The sequence below is a fragment of the Xyrauchen texanus genome, chromosome 19 (assembly GCF_025860055.1).
Source record: "Xyrauchen texanus isolate HMW12.3.18 chromosome 19, RBS_HiC_50CHRs, whole genome shotgun sequence".
Classification (NCBI taxonomy): domain Eukaryota; kingdom Metazoa; phylum Chordata; class Actinopteri; order Cypriniformes; family Catostomidae; genus Xyrauchen; species Xyrauchen texanus.
The window spans coordinates 7,444,827-7,468,230 of record NC_068294.1 but is presented as its reverse complement, the minus strand read 5'-3'; the positions used below and the strand labels follow the sequence as shown (position 1 = coordinate 7,468,230).

The 23,404-nt window shown below is 38.1% G+C and overlaps 1 protein-coding gene across 1 annotated transcript in view; it reads left to right on the top strand.

The window, feature by feature from the left end:
• Positions 1–407: 407 nt before the first annotated feature.
• The window catches only part of psd2 (pleckstrin and Sec7 domain containing 2), a 36,108-nt gene continuing 13,111 nt past the window's right edge, over positions 408–23,404 (top strand). Inside the window, exons 1-9 of the mRNA XM_052149260.1 lie at positions 408–767; positions 8,896–9,090; positions 9,189–9,269; positions 10,585–10,697; positions 13,648–13,706; positions 17,619–17,708; positions 20,441–20,484; positions 20,624–20,814; positions 22,461–22,531. Coding sequence (XP_052005220.1) covers positions 718–767; positions 8,896–9,090; positions 9,189–9,269; positions 10,585–10,697; positions 13,648–13,706; positions 17,619–17,708; positions 20,441–20,484; positions 20,624–20,814; positions 22,461–22,531 — 894 coding nt within the window. The 5' untranslated portion in view covers positions 408–717. The remainder of the gene's footprint in view (positions 768–8,895; positions 9,091–9,188; positions 9,270–10,584; positions 10,698–13,647; positions 13,707–17,618; positions 17,709–20,440; positions 20,485–20,623; positions 20,815–22,460; positions 22,532–23,404) is intronic.

Below are 23,404 nucleotides of genomic sequence, written 5' to 3'. Positions count from 1 at the left end.
CATTTTGACTTGTCATTACAAAGTATTAGTTAGTCATTTACCCTTGTCAAAAATCATAAAGGAATGTCAATGATCACATACTGGAAAAAAAAACATTATTATTTTTTCGTCTGATAAAAACTTTAAAGAAAATGGCATTTGTATTTTTTCTATGTATCAAGTCATTTAGATTTCTAGTCATTTGTATTGCTAATAGCTGCTGTTAGATTACTAGTTTTAGTGTTGCTGCTTGACACATCACACATAGTGAGAGATAAAGAGAGGCAGAGCTCCGATTAAAGGCGCACTGGCCTGAGAAATGAAGGAGAGACCAGTCAAACGGCATTGGTGCTCCCGGTTCAGATCGCAATATGGAAATGTGAGCCAGCAGGACTCATTCAGTAATTCTACCCATCCAGAGCAACACTCTCCGCCCCCTTCCTCTTCTGTTCCGACTTTTAGGAACTTCAGACTGTGGAGCCTTTTGCGCAAAAGCGCGCAGACATTCTCTGTGAATTAGTCGCGAGAGAACTTTTATCCATCGAAGAACATTTAGCGGAGACTCACGTTGCAGAGACGCTCATTTTTGCCGTAGCTACAATGAAAACGTAAATCATTTTGGGGGAAAACCTGATTTCCCAATGCGCAAACCGCCGAAGTCAAATGGATTTGAACGGGGTTTTCCCTCGCGAACATGTCTCGCGCCGCGCCGGACTGATGTTTGATCTCCGGTGAAAGATGTGGAAAGACGAATATGATGTTCATTTCGACCTTCTTTTGGGAATTCTGTAAGTTCTCTATCGTTTGCGTTACTTTATTTCACTTTTAAAGTCAGAAAATGTAAATAAGTATTATTTGGGGTCTATAAAGAGTGTTTATTGTTTGAAGTAGCGAGCCTTATATTTTAATTTCATTTTATAATCTGTATATATGCATGTTAAGTCATATTTCTTTGAAAGTTTGACCTTTATACAGTTTTGGATCTGATTGTTTTTTGGTGCCCTTTGGTCAATATTTATGGAACATCTGATGGTCAAGGTCGTTTTCACATTTCCATTTTCTCCCTATAAGGCATTTGTTGCAGTGTTAAAGATACTGGAGCGAGTTGTCACTTTTTACTCCATTGAATATTTCTCTGTGTAGTCTTTAAACAACAACAACAACAAAAAGTTAAAAACCTATTCAACTTTTAAAACTTTATTGACCATGAAATAGATATAGTTAATTTAACACACATTGACCTTTTGTGACAACATGCCCTTTATTGCGCCGCTGATGTATATGGGGTTAAATAGCCTATTATAGATTTTCAACAAAATGTATACAGTAAAACAATTTTGAAAAAAAAATAAATAAATAAATGATATACAAAAACATCAAACCATTGCTTTGGCCAACAAAAATTGTAACGTAAAAACTGTATAAAATCACAACAAATATGACAACAAAAGCCTTGTCCTAAAGACAGTTAAACCTTTCTTTTAAATCTTCCTTCATTATATATCTGACTCCTGCCTGAATGTATGCCAGTGTAGTTTTATTGTGTAACCCCAGAGCAATCAGAAAAATATGATGACTGTGGAATCTTAATTTGGAAGAATTTACAAAGATTATCCTCATTTAAGCTTTGAAATAGATGTTTGAAACAAACATACAAAACCATTTCTGATGCCCAAGCATTGGTGTAATTGCATGTTTTACTCATAGTTACTGAGATATGGCCCTTGTGTCTTCCCTATAGGTGGGTATTAAACATTTAGTCTGGAAACTTTTATAGTAAATACCTAGCCTGAGGGCCCTTATTGTGTGAGAGAGTGAGAAAGTGAGGTATCGTTTTCATTTTATTGTACCTGAAAATGTTTTAAATCTGTGGTCTGATCTAATATATACATTTCTGTCCAAAAATGTGGGTTTTCCTACATTTTTGAATTTGTATTTGTATTTTTGGCACACTGACAGGGACACATCAACACACCCCTCTCAGACAGCATCAGAGCAGTACACTGACAAGTGAGTCACAGACAAGCAGTCTCATGTTTAGTTTCCTGTCGGGCTCAGCAGAAGCAGCGCAGGTTCATACAGAAACACGGGTGTGGCAGGGAGGAGGGCGGGGCCAGTCGTGATGCTGCACACCCAGCCCCTAATCAGGCTAATCAAGCCCTTGAGGGGGATAAAGTCGACCAGAGGTGGCAGTTCCAGAGAGAGAGAGAGTAATGGGTAGATGCCCGACACCTGTGTGTGTTTGTATTTTAAGTTTGTTATTGAAATATTATTTATACTGTTAAGCCGGTTCTCGCCTCCTCCTTTCCATTAAACTGTGTTACAACGGGCTGCTGGGTTCATGTAGGATCACTGATATCAGCACTGCCACTTTAAGCACTGCGATACTCCCTTATAATGTTTATCTGTCCTCTAGAGCAGCCGTTAGCTAGGCATCAGGCTGCGATTTATATTTAACCAACGACGTCTCCAACCTGGTCTCATAGAATCACGTTACTATACCTACATTTTTACTAAAATATTTGTACGTTTTACGTATTGTGGCAGTTTCCTGGTGAAATGAACACTAGAGACGCTACATCAACAATTACTTTTATTCACTTCCATGCAAATCACAAGTAAAATGGTAGATTATCGGTTCATAAACACTTACGTTTCACCCTGTTCCTCATATAATACTTGTAAGATGATATATTTTAACGGTTGCATTACATAACAAACTACATTTACAAGCTTGTTCGTTTGTGGTTGCTTCATCCTTCTCACATTTGCTTTTAATGACACTTGGTTAGGTTAGGTTAACGTTTAGGGTAATTTAAAAAATAATTCAAGCAATAAACATTAAATTATGCAGTTAATACAGCAATGTGTTTAAAAACAAGGAAAATGAATATAGAATAGTCCCAAAATAAAGAGAATTAAGTATAAATAATTAGTGCTGTCAGTCTATTTAAATTTTTAATCGCGATTAATCACATCATTGCTTGTAAAGTAATCGCGATTAATCACAGATTTTGAAAGTGCTGAAATATATATTTATTTTCCTGTTAAAATGCCTTTATTTACATTTTACGAAAGAAAACAAAACAATATGTTATAATATAATGCTTTATTAACATTTTCCAAACAACACCTTCCACAGTATAAAGACAGAAATGCACTAAAATACCACCAATTCAACATCAGTAACAAGCGCCGCTTTGAACTCCACATGAAAAGCGCTTGCAGGCAAAAACAACTAGTTTTGGTGATAGTTAAGACTTGACGTGCTTCTGTGGTAATTAAAATGAGTATTGCTTAGCCTGAAAAATACTTGATTTCTGTCAAAAGTCCCATCAAGGCTTGTTTTGTACATCATATAGCTTTAAGAGTAACTTTCCCCATCACTTTATCACTGACACTGAATCACTGCTGTGTTGTGTGTATCAGTGTAATGACTCCAGGCAGATAAATTACAAAGATTCCGCCTTTACAACCAGTTTTTTTAATGCTGCTTTAACAGTAAATGCATTAATCGTGATTAAGATAAATTATGTATTAATTCGAATGGCTCTGTAAATAATAAATACAAATTTAAATAAGCCTACAGTCAGCAAATAATTTAGCATCTAAGTTTGTCAGTCTACCTCCTCTCACAGGACGCGTTCTTACGTTCCATCTTTGCAATTTTATTATATTGCCAGACTATGTATATATAAACCATACATATGCTTTTGAAGAATTTAAATTAATTTGCATTTATTTTCATGTTTGGTGTGATAACTCATTTATTTGCTCATGTAACCCTATAGGTCTTCAGTGATGTCCCCTCTCAAGTTCTTTTAGAAATCAATAACATAAATCTGCTCAATGTATCATTATTATTGATCACAGACATGAGACATATTGCTTTCCGATGGGGTTTGTTCAGTCATTAGGTACACATGACCTTTGCAGTTATGATGAACAGACCAGCTTTTTGGCATCTGACCGTTGAATGAGTCGCTGATGTGGGGGGTGATGGACCAGTCAGAGAGTCTCCGATCTAATTCATAGCTGTTTCTGTGCAAATAAGTGTGCTGTCAAAGGTGTGAATCATGTTTGTGATGATTCAGTGAGTGTTTTGATTTGCAGGAAGAGGGGAGATTGTGAAACCTAAACTCAGATTACCTTTAAGGGGCGATCAAACTGCACTTCACACTCCATTCACTCACATTCAGACACATCCTAACGCGGTAGCTTGGAAACACAAGCTCATGCGAAGAAATGTTGTACTCCGCTGCATACAGTAGTTCAAGTTTGATGTTGCTATTGTGAACAAGGCTAAAACACTAAAATCCATACATAAAAGGTATTCGAAAAGTACCAAAAATAAATGATGAAGGCCTGGTAAAAAGTTTCTAAATCAGTTTTTATGTGAAATTCATATAACAAAAAAAATATTTTTTTAATCTGTTTGTTTTGATGAAAACCAACCACATAAATTAGCAAGTTGAAGAAACACCCACATGTTTGTTACGCAGCTGTCTGGAATACTTGATTCTGATTGGGCAATCGTGGCATCCTGCGGTCAAATATTCTTGTGCAATATTAAAGTGTAATATTTTCTATTGTCACAGGTGACTGATTTTTGACATATCGCGGCACCATTTTGTAATACTCATTTTTGCTTATCGCGGCCCATTCAGCATGTTTCGCGGCCGACCCACCGGCCCGCTTGGCTCTCCCGCTGGCCAGTCTGCCCCTGATCGCCCCTAAAGTGCGTCAGCCCACCGGGACAATGCCCGGTATGCCAGATTGCCAGTCCAGCCCTGGTTGTATCACATACATTTAAATAATTTAAATTCAAATCAATATTTCATTTCTATTAAATTATTTAATAGGTAAATAGTCATGTAATTAGCAGATCAACATACTGTCAGCCATTATTATAGCAAAATAAACAAGACCCCGATCACCCCGTTGGGGTTTATTGTGCACTAATGACTACCTGAGTGTACATTACCCGTATTTGTTTATATTGTCCTTATATCTCATTCTGTGCTGCGCAGTAAGATTTGTTTGGGTTTTGCGTGGGCATTGTGGGTAATGCTAATAAAGGGGCCATCTGCTTGGGAAGGACACAAATTTCACCCCACTTTCTATCCCCACCGGAACACCAGGTACTGCTGAAGCCATGACAACCAACACATTACCATCCCTTATGCAGTTTGGAGCTAATGCAATTGTGCAAATCAAATTATGCAAAATCTTGACTCATCCACAATGGAAATTACAGCCATTGTTTATTCTGAAGGCTGCATACGCAGAGTCGAAACTGTTGACCAGTAAGCATATGCAATCTGTATTTCCAGTATGTTACTCATTGTGTCCACACACAGAGTGAAGATAGTGTCATTTTAATGCACACCAAAACAATTCCTCTGTCTTTGACTTTTGCAACTCATTTGACTGCAGAAAAACATGTTTTATGTGAAATAGTCTTTCCAATAAATAAATCATATAAAAAGCTTAGTGTCTGTCACATCAGTTTTGGGTAGTCTGACTCACTCAGGTTCTGCATTCTCTGGGGCATAGCATCAGACGCTAACATTCCTCATCATAATTACAGCTTAATTTAAAGAACACTCTAATGAGCCACTCACCTCCTTCACAGTAATTGTACACATCAAGATTTTAATTAGTTGAATTAAATTTGCTGTTTCTCGCTTGGTAAAAAGATTGAATTTTCCTCTAGATGCTCTTTGCAACCCATTTGCTTCTGCTGATTGTAGGAAGATTTTAAAGACTTATTTCAGTGAATGTGTAGAAATATGCAATTTCATAAAAGTATTAAAATATACAGTATATATTTATATTAGGGTGAGGTTATCTCTGTAAAAAAATAAAAGTAACAAACTATTGCAGACCTGATCACCCTGATGAAAATAGCAGGTCATACCTGCTTTGTTTTTGGAACATGGTAGTTGTTTATTTTGTTGTTGTTTTTTTGGAAGCTGATTAGACCAGGGCTTTCCATTTTGCCTAGGCGAAAATTGTTCTATCAGTGTTCACATTTGCCCCAGCTGCTAGTACAGCTAATCAACTATCCAAACCAGCTTTCACCAGTTAATTACCATAAATGACTAGCTTTGAACAACTATAAACCATATACCGTAAAACCATCTATGCTACCACCATCAAAACCACTTATGACCATAAATGACCAGGTTTGACCAGCTATAAGCCATTACAAACCAGTTACCACAATCCAAACCAGCTTGGACAAGTTAATGATCATAAATGGCCAACAAGAAAAAATTGAATACCAGAAAACACAGTCTAAACCAGCTTTTGAATAGCTAATGACCATACATGACTAGCTTTGTCCAACTATAAACCATGTTAATCCAGTTAACACTATAAAAACCAGCTTGGACCAGTTAATGAGCGTAAATGACCAGCTTTGCCCAGCTAGAAACCATTACAATACAGTTACCACCATCCATCTAGTTTGCACCAGCTAATGAACATAGATTACCAACTTTGACCAATAAGAAACGATGTAAAATCAGCTAATGTCATCTAAAGCAGCTTTTGACCAGATAATGACCATACAGTAATTGACCAGCTTCGCCCAGCTAGAAACCATGTTAACACTGGTAAAATTACGATAAATAAACAACCTTGACTACAGACATACGTCAACTACAAAACCATGAACCAGCCACCCCATCCAAATAAATTTGAGCCAGCTAATGACCATAAATGGCTTCGCCCAGCTATAAGCCATTAAAAAACAGTTACCACCATCTAAACCAGCTTGGACCAGCTAATGACCATAAATTACCAAATTTGGGTGGACGGGGAGGTGGAAGGTTTCAGAGAAAACTCTTGCAGTTTGCTGCATTGAAAGCAGTAAACTGAGAACATTTGAACATTTGCTGCAAACTGAGAACATTTCAATGTTAGTCAAAGGACCTACCAGCCTATGCCATGTGAGCCCATTGACCTGACATATCACAAATTAAAGAACCTATTAGCTTGCACTAATCAGATTTTCATGCCTGAACTTTGTCATTAAAGTCATGACAACTCTCGGAAAGATTTAGCACGTTAATATTGGTATAACATATTGATTGGATATTGGACTTGGAAGACTATATCTAATATGCTGCTGCTGCTGAGTAAGTATGGAGACTTGCTACTGCTAGAACATACAGAGACATACTGAGTTAAGCATCTGGACATGCTGCTGCTGCAGCAAAATAAGAAAAACCACAAGACATGCTGCATCAAGCATGTATGACATACTGCTGCACAATTAGACATAAATACAATCACTCAAAAAAGCAGGGAAGCTGCACAAATGCACAAAACAAGCAGATCTACCGCCAGGACTTTTGCATTGCTGCTGCTCCAAAGAGCCATGTGCACAGAGTTTATGTTAGTTAGGTGTTCCTTGGCCTGCCTGGCCGAATGGCATAACGTTAATTAACTAAATCTATGTGTGCCTGCTCCTGTTTGGCCAAAAGATTTTGACCAGGAAAGCCCAGAGCTTATTTCATTAGTGACTTGGCCTATGTGTGAATTTATTTGAACTAAAGACCTAAGATAGCAATGTGTGCCAGTGTCTGATTTGGCTACGGCTTACCTTGATAAAGATGCGCTTCTATGTGTCCTGTGCAAAAACAGACCTTACCGTAAAAGCCCCAGCAACAACCTGAGCAAATAGCATTTTCAGAGAAAACACTTGCAGTGCTCTTCAGTGAAACTGGCTTACTTGCAAACTAAGCAAATATAAATGTTAGGCAAAAGAGAGTACACATGTTGATTGGTTACCCGATTACATGTCAAAGCACCTTTCAGCTTACACCATGTGAGCCGATATGCTTGACAAATCACATGCGAGCATGATAATAACTCAATGACCCTATCAGCTTGCTCCATTCAGAGTTTCATCCCTGAACTTAGTCAGTTACCACCATCTAAACCAGCTTCGCCCAGCTAGAAACCATTAAAACCCAATTATCACCATCTAAAATAGCTTGGACCAGACAATGACCATAAATTATGAGCTCTGCCTAACTAGAAGCCATTACAAACCAGCTTTGACCAGCTAATAGCCATTAATATCCAAATTTGACCAACTAGAAACCATGTAAAACCAGCTAATACCATCTAAAACAGCTTTTTACCAGCTAATGACCATAAATGACCAGATTTTCCAAGCAAGAAACCATTAAAAACAGGTAATAACCATCTAAACTAGCTTGGACCAGTTAATGTCCATAAATGACCAGCTTCGCCCAGCTAGAAACCAGGTTAAAACCAGTTACCACCATCTAAAGCAGCTTTGACCAGCCAAATACCATAAATGTCCAGCTTTACTCTTCTAGGAACCATAAAAAAACAGTTACCAATGTCTAAACCAGTATGGATCTGTCACCCTTCTTTGAAGAGTAAATGGCAATAAAGGAACAGCATCAGGCAGCTAGAAACCATGTAAAACCAGATACCATTTTTAGATGAATTTAGCTGGATTTTCTATCAAGGCATTGATGGCTATTCCAACCCGATCTCACAAGAGTTTGTCACAATAGTACGAGGTGGTGAATTCATACCAATTTGAATTAGTAATGAAATAGTAAGAGTTATAAACCCACAAATGAGTGATGCTTCCCTCATGTCCTTGTAGTTCCTGATGTTGATCATGTTCCGTGTTAATCCAAAAAATTTGTTTTTTGTAACTTTAACCCCTAAGCCAAACCAAATCCCTAAACCTAACCATAAAGTTTAACACCTTACCCTTACCCAACTTTGTAAACATAAACATAATATTAATGTTAAAAGGCCTAATGTGTAATACGGAAGAAAGTGACACTTTTGGGTCCCGAACGCAATTGTGTTGAATTCTTATGAGACTATGGCTATTCTTTTCTCTGTTTGTTACCACAGTGATGCCAACCTCACAGATGTGCTGTGCGACTCAGACTCAGAGCTGGGCAGCGTTGACACCCTGGAGAGGGGCAGCACAGATACTCTCGCCAATGGTTGCCGCATCGACACGGATGCTGCCAAACGACTGGCTAAGCGGCTGTTCTACCTGGAGGGCTTCAAACGGTGTGATGTTGCACGACACCTGGGCAAGAAGTGAGTCTGTGTATGGGCATGCTATATTGGTAAGGGAGTGGGATGAAACACTTTTTTTCCTTCATATCCACAATTCATCTCTTCTCTCTCTCCTGCAGTAATGAATTCAGCCAGTTGGTGGCATCAGAGTACCTGAGCTTCTTTGACTTCACAGGGTTGTCCTTAGACAGAGCGCTGAGGTGAGTACATTTTGTCTTTATCATCTCACTTACATTCTTTAAGTTTAAAGGAATAGTTCACCCAAAAATGAAAATTCTGTAATCATTTATTCTCCCTCATGTCATTCCAAACCTGTAAGAAGCCTTAAGAAGTCTTCCTATCTTCACTGAATGCAAAATGCTGCATGAACTTAACAATTCAGAACATATTTGGCTTAGTTACAGCAATGTGGAGCACACATTTTTCTACAAAGTGATGACAAATGGGAAGTTTTTAAGTGCTTCCTCAGTTCCTATCATATTATTATTGTAGTCAACCAGCAGTAAGGGGAACAACCCTATTTTCAGGAAAGACTAGCTTTCCACTCACTCATGTCACATAGTTGTGCCTCACCACTACAAATAGCCTGTGAATCTGGAAAAATTAAACACGGCATCACTTAAATACCTGTATTGCAAGAAGAAGAGGAACTACCTGGAGTTATACATTGTGGTTAAGAATATTTCAGCAACAATTGCGGGCATTGTGAGCAACATTATAAAAGAGTAATTATCACAGTCAGTGGTAGCACTCATTCAGTCTTGACCTGCTTTAGTTTGGAGTAAAGTAACTGTGTGTAACTAAGTATATGTGAGAATAATCACAGCTAAAGGGCATTGTTAGCCTCGACTTGCATGGCTTCTAGTGCCTTATTGCTTTTAAAAAATGTCTACCTTTAAAGTAGTTATGAAAACAAAATTTCATTCACCTTAAAATGAAAATTCTCTCATCATTTACTCAATTACATGCCATCTCAGGTGTGTATGACTTTCTCTATTCTGGTGAACACAAACATAGATTTTTAGAAGAATATTTCAGCTTTGTAGGTCCATACAATGCAAGTGAATGGTGATCAACACTTTAAAACTCTAAAAACCACAGACAGTCATAGTAAAAGTAATCCATAGGACTCCAGTGGTTTAATATGTCTTCTGAAGTGATGCAATCACGTTGGGTTAGAAACAGATCAATATTTCAATCAGTTTTCACTCGAAATCTCCATTTTCATTTTCACCATTCACTTGCACTTTATGACCTACAGAGCTGAAATATTTTTCTAAAAATCTTTGTTTGTATTCACCAGAAGAAAGAAAGTAATACACATCTGAGATGGCATGAGGGTTAGTAATGATGAGAGAATTTTCATTTTTAGGTGAACTATCCCTTAAGACTTAATTTTTTGAGCAAATTCATTAAGTGCCATCCCAGATATAATTTCTGACATGTAAACTATAACAGAATGTGTTCAGAATGTGTTCTCTATGGTATGATCAATGTAATTTACTCTGGATGCAGGAACTTCCTGAAGGCATTTCCTCTGATGGGAGAGACGCAAGAGAGAGAACGTGTGCTGGTACACTTCTCCAAGCGCTTCTGCCACTGTAACCCAGAAGATCTCAACTCAGAGGGCAAGTATTCAAAAAACTATGTGCATATCAACTGATTTAGGCCAAGTCCACACTAATACAACGTTTATGCCTCTCATCCACACTAGAAGAGCGTTTTCCTCCACCGAAAACTGACACTTTAAGAAACACTCTCCATAACTACATACTTTTAAAACTTTGGAAACTGAAAACTATGGGGGTGCAATGCTGCCAAGTACTTATTATTTAGTTTTTCTCTTTTATGTCATAATAACGACATCTTTTCTCGTAATAACGAGATATTATGTTATAAAAAGATTGGGAAAAGGCCAATGAGAATTGGCGAGTGGAATTTGCATGCCACTCCCCCGGAGTTCCATTCACCTCTTAAGAAGCATATGCTGTTGGATATACGGCGCATTTCCAGCGGCTTTCTCTCCTTCTGCATGACGAGTGCAGATTTCACCCCTGGGTGCTTCGAGAGCACTAAAAGAGTGTATAATCCTGCTAAAGAGTATATTTTCTCTATTAGAGCACACACATTGATGTTGAACGTGTTTTTAAAGCTGCGTCTTTATAAAGATGCCTTTCCGTCTTTGTGTGATTACTGGATGCAGTTGTTATCCCTCCGCTTCCGATGGCCACAGGCACTGCCTCACGTGTCTGGGCAGCGATCACACTGAGGCAGCGTTTTTGGATGGTTCATGTTCTCATTGTGAGAATATGACCATGGCAACGTTGCGGTCGTGGCTTACGTTCTTCCACAGGAAAGCCACTCTAGCTGCCCCCCGTGCTGCGCCTTCTACCCACGGGTATGCGTTTGGCCTGGCTGGCACTAGAGGCGATTTGGGGAGTTTAATGAGCGCGGTTTCGCCGGGTAATTCCTCGTGGACCTCCCGTTCCCTAGCACGCTCATTTGCTCCCGTCTGGTCCCGAAATGAGACCAGGCCACCTAGCGGCCAGCATGACATCTCGATCGCTGCATCAGAGAGCACACTGGCAATGTCGGACGCCGATGACTCGAATGGTCTCCCACCTTGGATCTGCCCGCCCAGTCTGAGGCTGACGCAGAGCTGACTGCCATGCTTGCCCGGGCCGCCGCAAGCATTGGGTTGGACTGGAACCCTCCTCCCTCCTCCCTCCCCTGAGCGCTCACGGCTTGATGATTGGTTACTCAGTTCGGAGCGCCGCTCACGGCCATGCACGCACCCCCAAACCGGTCCCTTTCTACCTGGAGGTGCAAGATTAACTGACAAGGTCATGGAGGGCACCTTTCGCTGCCTAAAGTAGACTTCCAGGTTCGTCCACTCTCACTACTCTCGACGGTGAGGCGGTCCACGGGTACATGGAGGTCTGGCTGAGGTCGTTGCGGGCAACTCATATCCCGGGCAGCCTCAACGCAACAGTGGATGTGTTGCAGCAGGCAATGCTCAGCGGAGAGTAGAGACTCCACCCCAGGTGGTCCAGCTTATTTGGAGTCGATTCAGCAAAGCACAGGTAGTCCTGTTCGCTTCCCAGGAATCCTCCCACTGCTCACTCTGGTATTCCCTTACGGGAGCCCCCCTCGGGACAGACACGCTGGCACACAGCTGGCCCCGGGGGCTGCGCAAATACGCATTCCTCCCAGTGAGCCTTCTTGCACAGACCCTGTGCAAAGTCAGGGAGGACAAGGAACAAGTCACCCTCGTGGCCCCATACTGGCCCACCATACTTGGTTCTCAGACCTCACGCTCCACACGATAACACCTCCCTTGCAGGTTCGAACACACTCTACAAGGAGATGTTGTTTTTCTGATGTAACTATCTTGTTATTACGAGAAAATATGTTGTTTTTATGACATAACTATCCCGCTATTATGAGAAAAATTTATTTTAGGACAATAACCATCTCATTACTTCGAGAAAAGATGTTGTTTTTATGACATAACTATCTTGCTATTATAAGAAAAGATGTCTTTTTTATGACCTATCTCGTTATTTCAAGAAATTATGTAGTTTTTACCAAAAAAATGAAAATGAAAGATTTTTTATGAAATTTGTAATTCTATCTTATTATTTCGAGAAATTATGTCATTTTTATAACCTATCCCATTATTACGAGAAAGTATGTTGTTTTTAATGACAACTATCTCTTTATTACGATAATTTTTTTTTTCATGACATAACTATCTCATTATTACAATAAAAGGTACAGTTTTTTTATGACATCACTCACTATGACGTTATTATGAGAAAAGATTACGTTTTTTGACAACTACATCGTTATTACAAGAAAGATGTCATTTTTATGACATAATATATATCGTTATTTCTAATAGTTATTAAAAACTATCAGTTATTCCAAGAAAAGTTTTAATGATACAACTGTGGAAAAAATAATAAGTACGTGGCAATATTGCACCACTGTATAAAATGGAGGCTTCAAACTTAAATTAGTTTAGTTTAGTGTGGACGTGGCCATAATCAAGCTTCGCTGTTGTTGCTACTGTACACAATATATATTAAAAAGAGCAAAATATCAAATCAGGTTGCATGTATTTTAAAGAAAGACAACACAAGTACAGTTTCTAAGATATTATTAAATTATTCTATTATTAAAACAATGTTCTAAATTTAGACAAAAAGCATTTGCACACTGTCTGGTTTTCTAATGTCAGTGAAACATGTCCATAGATAATGTAACTAAAATTCAAACAGAGACTAGCTGGTAAATTATTGCAAAATGTTCTAGCAATATAGCAAATTTAGTGTTGAGAAATGTTCTCATTTGTTTGCAGATGACACTTGGTTTGAATTTATCTAATGCAATTACATTAATACATTTTTAAAGGTGCCTTTTTTGGGCCACTGTACATTAATCTACAGTTAAAAATGGGTTTGATTATGAATATAGACTTACAGGTCTTGGTTGTTGTGGTTAACTGTTTTTGTGTATATATGAATGCCTATTTCTTCATCTGAAAGGAATGTTATTTTTGTCTGATTTGAATAGATGGAGCTCATACACTAACTTGTGCACTTATGCTTCTTAACACAGACCTGCATGGACACGTATGTATTCAACAATCAACACACTTAGACATTTACACACACTCATGCAAATGCATTGCCACATGTGTTCTCTGTCCAAGTTGTTGTATCCAAACAAGTTTGGCAGTAACCAGTTTATTAGACTCACTATTATTAAACCCCTGTGGTTACAAATGAATGCATTTACAGGAAGAGGAAATTTCGAACAATGATTTGATTTTGTTATGGATTGTGTAGTGAAATTATTGTCTGAGACAGATAAGGGAAGCCTCACAGCAGTAACCGTATCTACTAACGATCCTCTCTGATCTAATTAAAGAAACATATTAGATTGATATTGAAAACAGACCAGCCTCAATCCTGTCTCATATTTCTATATGTTTTCTGTCGGTGGCTCTAAATGGCTTGTTCTATAGCTGATATTATTTACTGTTCTCAGAGCATAAACATATTGTATTTGTTTGCTGTCCTTGTAAAAGATAATCTAGACTTGATCTGGCTTCTTAAGCATACAATTATGATTTTTATCAGTCTTCCTGTCCTGATAGTATATTCACCTTACTATACAACGTGTGCGTTTCAATTCTGTCAGTCGAGTAAATTTTTTTATTGTGATTAATTAAGTTTTTTGCAGTTAATCGCGATTAATAGCAGATTTGGTAAGTGCTCAAATTTGACTATGTGACAATTCTCCGACTTTCTTTGAAGAAGGAAGCAGGAGCCGGGCAAACTATTAAACGTAAATCTATATTTCTAAACGTTTTGGTATACACACACAAAGGTTTTGCTTTTCAGCAACAATTCACACACAATCACTCTGCTGCATGCGTCTCTCTCCATCAGCGGTTTGGACTGCCCTTTTAACCCCCTCCAGCTCTCACAGCAACACAAAACATCTGTTAGAGGTGATTTCCCACAGGTGTCAATCCTTACCGCTCTCCACAGATGTCACTCAGCCACGGCCACATCTTCACAGACACTATATATACCTATTTTCCTGTTAAAATGCATTTATTTCCATCTTAGGAAATAAAACAAAACAATACGTAACAATAGAATGCTTTATAAAAAAATTCCAAACAAAGCCTTCCAAAGTATAAAGATAGAAATGCACTAAAATAGCACCCAAAGTCTAAGTGGGAGTTTGACTAATTGAAAGAAGTAGTTCCCCCCATAGGTTGCATTTTCATTGCAATGGGCATTCATCTCTTTTTTTTTCTACCCAATTTGGAATGCCCAATTCCCAAGGTGCTCTTAAGTCCTCGTGGTGGTGTAGTGACTCACCTCAATCAGGGTGGTGGTGGATGAATCTCAGTTGCCTCCGCGTCTGAGACAGTCAATCCACGCATCTTATCACGTGGCTTGTTGAGCGTGTTACCACGGAGACATAGCGCTTGTGGAGGCTTCACGCTATTCGCCGTGGCATCCACCCACAACTCACCATGTGCCCCACAGAGAGAGAACCACATTATAGCAACCACAAGGAGGTTACCCCATGTGACTCTACCCTCCCTAGCAACCGAGCCAATTTGGTTGCTTAGGAGATCTGGCTGGAGTCACTCAGCATGCCCTGGATTCGATTTTGTGACTCCAGTGGTGGTAGGGGCATTACATCTCTGGGCTTGTTTTGTACATCAAATAGCACTAAGAGCTCCTTTCTCCATTATTTTATCTCTGAAGCCAGAGATTCTATTATTTACTGAGAGAACCACCTCCGCAAGCAAGATGTCACTAAAGCATTCCCTGAAGTATTTTCAGATGCCATTCAGCTGCTGTTTCCAGCATTTAAGATTTAGAATGTACATGAACCCTCTCTTTAGATGTTTATCAGATATTTGTACACAAATATGTACAAACAAGTTTGTATATAAATACTTTTGTTTTACGATAATGACCAGCTGACTAACAGACAATAACGTCAAAATAAATATATGATGCTTACGAGAAGGGTTTTAATTGAACTGTGCTACATTAAAACATTGTACTGAATCACAGTGCTGGGTAGTAACCGATTACATGTTATCTGGATTACGTAATCAAATTACTTGTGCTTGTAATCAGTTCAGACTGATCAGGGAACCACGCGATGGGTATCCCTTCTCCTTCCTGGGTTTTGGAACCAGTGTAAAGGGGTATAAGGGAAAGAGGACAAGGGACAAGAGGACAAGTATAAACACAGTAGACAATCATAAACACACAGAGCAGCTGAACGATCGAACGATACATAAATAAATATATAAGTGTGATTAAAACCAAGCAATGCAACATTGGGAGCTGCGAAACTGTCTCCTCGCTGGAGAGGCGGTGCTGAGCGCTCACAGGAAAACAGAGCAACTAGTCTACATAGGCAAGTTGAAAGCTCAAAGACCGATGTCAAACGTAAAGTAGATTGTAGCGTTACAGCTTGTCGAATTTGCCAAACAACGGAGTCATGTCCCAGTGCTACAGTACTTCAAACATGTCATTTTATTTACGCAGACAATACCATGCAAATAGGTATTGTTTTTCTCATAACAATCTTCTGATAAATGCAGGCAGTACCGCCGCTCCCTATTGCATACTTCGCAGTCTGAGTAGGGCACCAAATCCCTAGGGGGGCACCATCTTACCCTAGGAGGGCACCAGAAAGTCCACCGTCTGTTCTTACTCGCATGTTATACGTTATTCAAGGACCCAAAAGCAGTTGCGGAACACAGACGATCTCTTCATGCTCATATCACGTGAAGGGTATAAAATTGATACCCTCTGCGTAGGGCATAAATTTGGCCCTGAATGCAGTGCTGTTTTTTAAAGTAACTTTAAAAAAGCTCTGCATTCTGTTGCCAATGTCAGACACTGTTGTGCCACTTAACATTTTAAATACATTTATGTCGTATCCTTGAATACGTTTAATAAATAAAACATTTTTGGGTGCCATTTTCTTTTTTTTAATAATCACTTCTTATCGTGAGGCTTCTGCATCAATATAGTATTGTAAAATGTGTGTAGCGTTACATACCTACAATGTATGTGGGACAACTGGGTGTGTTAAAATTCACTTTTGATGGTGCAGATTAGATCCAGAACTTTGTCTGTGTATCTGCCTGATAATTAGCATGACAACAACACAAACTCTCCCTCAACGTTTTACCTTACCTACCTTACCCAACATGTACCTTAAAGTGTCATTGTCGTTTTCATTAATAACACTCTGATCAGTTATACTGCAATTCTCTATGACTTGGACCTAAACACGTCTCTCTCCATTTCTTTTTTCTTTCTTTGTCTGTTCCACATCTAACTCACTTTGTGGCAGGTGGTAAGTGCTTCCCTCTCATTTTTCTTCTTCTGTGTTTTTCTCTTCTCTTTTAATGGCTTCAGCTTTAATGTGTTTCCAGAATCTGTTTTCATCCATCACTTGTGGAATATTATTCATCTAAAGTAGATCTGTGTGGTAGGAGGGAGCCAGACAGACTGAGAAATTGTTGTTGTGCTGCTTATTTTAGTTTGGCCTTTAGTCTGGTCTGGCGTGCTACTGCCACCTGCTGATCATTTTGTGAACTGCGTGTATATTACAAATCGTTGATTTGGCCCCTGATATAGACTTCAAAGCTTTGTATCACCTCTGTTGTTTTATCTGGATTGTTACACTTCTGGTTTTGTAACAACTCAGTTTTCAGTATGTACCCTCAATTTACTATGGCAAACATAGTTTCTTTCCAAATACCAAAGGTATAATAGTCTTTAGCAACACCTTTGCCATCTACATCCACTACACCCTTTGTAGTGCAGACTTTTCCTGAAAAAAATTAAAGGAGTTTTATTGTAGTAACAAGAACTAAGGTTAATGTAGTACATTTTTGCAAGATTTCCATCAGTTGTTTGCATCAGTGATTATTAATTTATACATGTATTTCTGTCTGTCTTATATTGTGTTATCGTGTTGTTTTTCAGAACATCGGGAAGAAGATGTCATGTCAGCAGTTCATTAGCAATCTGGACGGCCTCAATGACAGCAAAGATTTTCCCAAAGAATTACTCAAGGTAATCTTTGAGAACACAGCAGAAATGTACAGTAGTTGGATCATCCAATAGTAAGAGGAAGAAGCCTATTTTAAGAGAGAGACTAGAGCTCTGTTCCAGAACCTAGTGAGCTGCTCACTGAGGCAGCTGTTTAAGCTATTAAGGAAACTTAAATATGCTGCCTACTAAGATAACACATTTTTGCCCAATTCTAAGGCAGCATTGTTTGTATCCTCCGCAGATAAGTCAATCCCAGAATGCTCTGTTATGAGAGGATAGGGTGGGAATTTATTTTCTGAAATAGTTTGTATTCCCTCGCAGTAGCTTTATCAATCACTCATGATAATTAACCATGATTTTACTACAATAAACATGGCTAAACTGTAATATTTGGTAAAACTATTATAACCACAAATTCACCATTGTTTGACTATAGTATACCATTTTTACGATTATTATTGTACAGTGTTTCCCAACCGTTTTTGTGCCTCGTCACACTTTTTACAATTAAACAAATCCCATGGCACACCTCTGTCCCACTGTCCCACATTACCATCGTTGATAGTTTTTCTTTTCAAGAACTTCCATGTTTTCTGTCCATTTAGTTTTGTTAGACTATGCAAAAAACACAAGTCAGGTAGGTATGGTGTATAATGAGATCACAGGTGGGGAGAGTGCTAATTGGGTAATGAATAAAACAACAAATTTGCATCTTTTCTTATTTTTAGATTTGTTCTTGCAAATGAATTCTTGCAATGCCACAGCAAATTATTTTTGATTTATCTATTTATTTACATGCTCCAGACTAACATTTAAGAGTGGTGCACCGGTGTAAAATTCTACAAATGGTCGCACCGGTCCAACTGGAAGAAAATTAGTTTTCTTTCATGGTTTCTTTCTTTTTATCAGGATCTTGATGAATAAAATACAGTCGAAGCCCTTTTCTACAATCAGGGTGCATTAGAAATTATTTTACACAGAAGGAAAGTTCGATTGTATCCATAGTTTTAACTGCAGCATTTACAATAAGATCATAGTAACCAAATGTAAAACCATGATTAGCAGTAAACATAAAACAAATGATGGCATTATTCATAAGAAAAACATATCCATAAATGTAATTGTATTCTCTCACTACTATATTGATATAAGTTCATGGTAAATGTTTTTTAAATATCTGTTATATTTCTTTTCATTGTGCAGATTTCTCCTTTATTCCTTTTCAATGCTGTTTAGAATGTTGGGCCGTTTAATAACATTTTAAACTGGTTTAGTCATCGACAGGTTATGGGCTTTCATAGAGACTTTAAACAAATAATCAATGCTGAATTCGTGACTCAGCCCACGCTTCTCGTAGCTCTGTTTATGATGATCTGCGCGGCTGAGCGCTCGAGACCCGTCCACGTGTAAATGCACGTCTCTGCACTGATCTGTCCATTGAGCAGCGCTGACTGATTTGGAACATTTGCCATTTGATATTTCTCATACGGAACAAAAAATGACAGCACGATCAGAGAGTCAGCCATCTTTGTAGTCGCATCAATGCGACCTCTTGCAAAGTTTAATTGCACTGTTAGGAAAAATGGTTGAAACATTTGCCCTGATTTATTTAGTGGAATCTGATTATTTTTACATGCACAGTGGTTGGGGAACACTGCTATAGTAAAACCATAGTTCATTTTCTTAAGGCCATGTTTTTGGGTGTAAACCATTTTTTTGAAAACCAAACTTGTGTTTTTTCAAAATTAACCATGACGTAGTAAATCTGTAGAAACCATGTTTTTTTGGCAGAATTATTATGATTTTCATTAACAAATTTAGGGTTTTACTGTATTATTACTACTATGGTTTTACTGCAAATATCATGGTTAAATACAGTTACTGTAATAAAACCATAGTACATTTCGTGATAACTAAGGTTGTACTACAAATACTCAACTCTCGTTATGGGATATATGTGTGGCAAGGGAACGCAAAACTTATTGCAAAGGAATGAAAAATTTTTTGTGGGGGAATGCAAAATTATTGTGAGGTAATTCCCTCCCTGTCCTCTAAGGTGCTCCATACTGTCATAAGCTTGAGAGAAAAATAAGTCCAAGATGGTGGACAATTAGAGAAAAATTGTTTAAAAAAACGTGAAACTTATCGATAAAAATTATTGTATGATTAAAAATGATTTAAGGCATGATTTTCTACAAAGCTACTTTGAAAAGGTGCATTGTTTTATCCAAGATTTGTGTGTGCTTTTATGCTTATTAGAGTATCGAACCGTTAGCTTAGCAACATGCTAATAGCAAACAATACTAAAATCAACAGTAATTTGCATCTTCCATGTGGAGGTTTCATTACGGGTGTATGTTGGTTAAGATGCTGCCCTGGGGAACAGAGATGCCTATGTAGGCAGTAGGCAGTGATGCAGCTCACTAGAATAGGGAATATAGCTTAGATTTCCATACATACATGTATATACCTGTCTAATTTCATCAGCACACACTAAACACACATAACAACATAATGACAATGATATAACTGTATTCCGGAATGCAAAAAAGAAGAGGCGTTTGTGCTTAAATTGTGTTTAAATTAAATTTAAGAGCATATTCTTTCATGTATTCGGTCCTATGTGCAATGCCATTGAAATCAGCACCAGTCTTTCCTTTCACAAAAGGCTCATAGTGTTTGTGTGGTTGTATTGCTGTTGCAGTTTCAGACATATGATATTAATGGTCTCGTTTGTCTCTGTCCTGGTTTAGGTGCTCTATAACTCAATAAAGAACGAAAAGCTGGAGTGGGCGATGTGAGTAACCAATATCATTCCCAAGAGCGCTCACATTATCATGTGACTTCTGGGGCTAATCTGTGTGTAGTTCACTATACCTGTACAAGTGCATGAATGCTGAGTGTGTATGTGTGATTAATCGCACTCTTTTCTGCAGAGAGGAAGAGGAGTTGAGAAAGAGCCTGTCGGAGCTAGTGGACGGGCAGTGCGAGGTGGGGGGGAAACGGGTTGTCAGGGTAACGGATAGCAGTAACCCTTTCATCGCCATTCCAATTGTACTCAACGCTGCAACGTACAAACATGGGGTTCTGACGCGAAAAAGCCATGCAGACATGGACGGCAAACGCAGTAAGTGTGTGTGATTTCTGTATTGACAGTTTGATCGACCAGGACAATTATAAATAATGCCATTATTTTTGCATTATTAAAAGGTGCGTTTTTCTTACGGCCTTGGGTGCATTCACATTCATTTTTTTTAATCGCTTTCCGAAATGTTTTTTCCATATTATGATATATTGTTATTGACCAAAAATATTGAGAGATATATTTTTGCTTATTTCACCCACCTCAAACTTATTTAGACGTCATATTTTTCCAAATTTAAAATGTCAATCACAGGCTTCAAACCATGAGATTTATCCATGCTGAATAGCTTAGCACAACTGATGTAAAAAACAAAACAATGTTCTTCTGCAAGTAACTTGCAATTTTATGTTTCAACCACAGATGTCGATAGAGAGCCCAGAATTTTCTTTAGTTTATCATGAATATATTGCCATTGCATCATCCATCTGCCACCTTGCACTCTAAATATCTGCATCGACATAAAAAAACAAAATCAGTCAAACACTACTATTTTGCTCTGCAAAATCATGCTTTCGCTATAAATCAAAAAAATGATGGTCATGGTGCTCGTGCAGGCAGCACAAGTTTGAATACATCTTGTGACATTTCCTGGTACTATTCCCCTTTACTTTTCCATCATTTCCTGTCCTTTATGTTTTTTCCATAACAATATTAACAACAAATTGTAAAAATGTATTTAAATGTTTAAAAATTTGAATTTAGTATGATTAAATGTTTGAAAATAACACGATCATCGATCATTCCCCAGACCACTGTGTAAATTCCTTAATAAGGAATGTTTTTACCATTGTAGCAATTCAAGATTGATGTACATCTTGAGGTTCTAATGAATCTGTGGCAGTAAAGGGCAGTCAGCGCAACTCCAGCTGTACAGAAAACCAAGGAGAGCAAACAGATGACACGCTCTTGCGTTCAAAGACAGCTGGACCGAGCACAACAGAATGCAGGAATCTCGAGATGTGTTTTTCAAAGTTTCGAACTACGTTTAAACATAGTGTTTAAGACTAGAGAAGTGAGACAAACCAAACCAAAGTGAGACAATCCAAAATATGGTATTAAACAATACATTGTATTGACTTATCAATGATGAACTCTTCTGCCACAAGAATGTCATGCATTTTAATTATCTGAATATAATTTTTTTTGTTCGTAATTATTTAAATATAACAATTTATAATTATTTCATCATATATTGAATTATTGTTATTTGAGGGGCTTTCTCAGCTTATTTTTATATTCGATAAATTCGATTAATGAATCGGCACACCATTAAATAAAAATCTATTGACAGCCCTGATATAAACATACAAATCTAAATCTAAAAAATAAGAAGGTAAGTAAGGTATAGGAATGTGATAAATCATCATTATTTATGACCTGCAAATATTGCATTCTGTTAATAATACTATCTGTAATTAAATCAATTAGGTTGTATCTTGTGGTGTAGTTTATTCTTTGGTGATGGTGTTGTGTAACAGATATTCTTTCCTCAGTTTGTGCTGCAGAGAACAGCACTACTGCTCATTAGTGGAGTCTGTCTTTATTATTCTCTCTCTCTCTCTCTCTCTCTCTCTCTCACACTCTCTCTCTCTCTCTCTCTCTCTCTCTCTCTCTCTCTCTCACTCCAGCCCCAAGAGGACGCAGAGGCTGGAAGAAGTTTTATGCTGTGCTGAAGGGAATGATTCTTTACCTGCAGAAAGTAATTTAAATCTACCTCCCACACACACACACACACACACACACACACACACACACACACAAGAGAAACACTGCAACATTGCTAAGACAGCTTGTCATTACATCATCTCTTTCTCTTTGTATGTTCAGAAGAGCATAGACCTACCACCATACGACTCATACTATGTTTTGCAGTAGGCAGTATGTGAATTTTTATATGCATGGAATACTCTGATGACCTACAACAATTCAATGAGCTCGACTTGACCTTCCATTTCAGGTGTCACAAATGAACCGAAATTAATATAATCTATTGTTGTGATGGTTATTATTTCTTTCTTAACTCAATCTAACACATTTATACACAAAATTGGATTAAAAATGCAAAATAATCATTAATGATACAATTGAGATGATAAATTGATGCCATTCACTGAATGCCATGTAACACTGCCTGGCCATAAAAAAAAAGTCTCTGTATGGATTTGAATAAGCATATACTTAAGATACTATGATTGGATCATTATTGCAGTTATTAATATGTTTCAGCTGGCAACAAATCTTTTAACCCTAACTGATGCAGTGTGTAGCTTCTCATTTCTTAAACAACCGTGTCAGAAGATTTATCCTGTGGTCATGGAAAATATGTTACTGTGTTTCAGAAGGGACAATTTATTGGCCTGCATCAAGCAAAGAAAACAACTAAGGATATCACTAGAATTGGGTTAAGAACTGTCCAACGCATTATTAAAACCGGGAAGGATAGTGCTGAACCGTCAGCTTCAAGGAATAAATGCACCCGTCATGCATTGTACCCACTGTACAAGCCTCTGGAGGCAGTGTTATGATCCGGGGTTGCTTTAATTGGTCAGGTCTAGGCTCAGAAATGGTATGT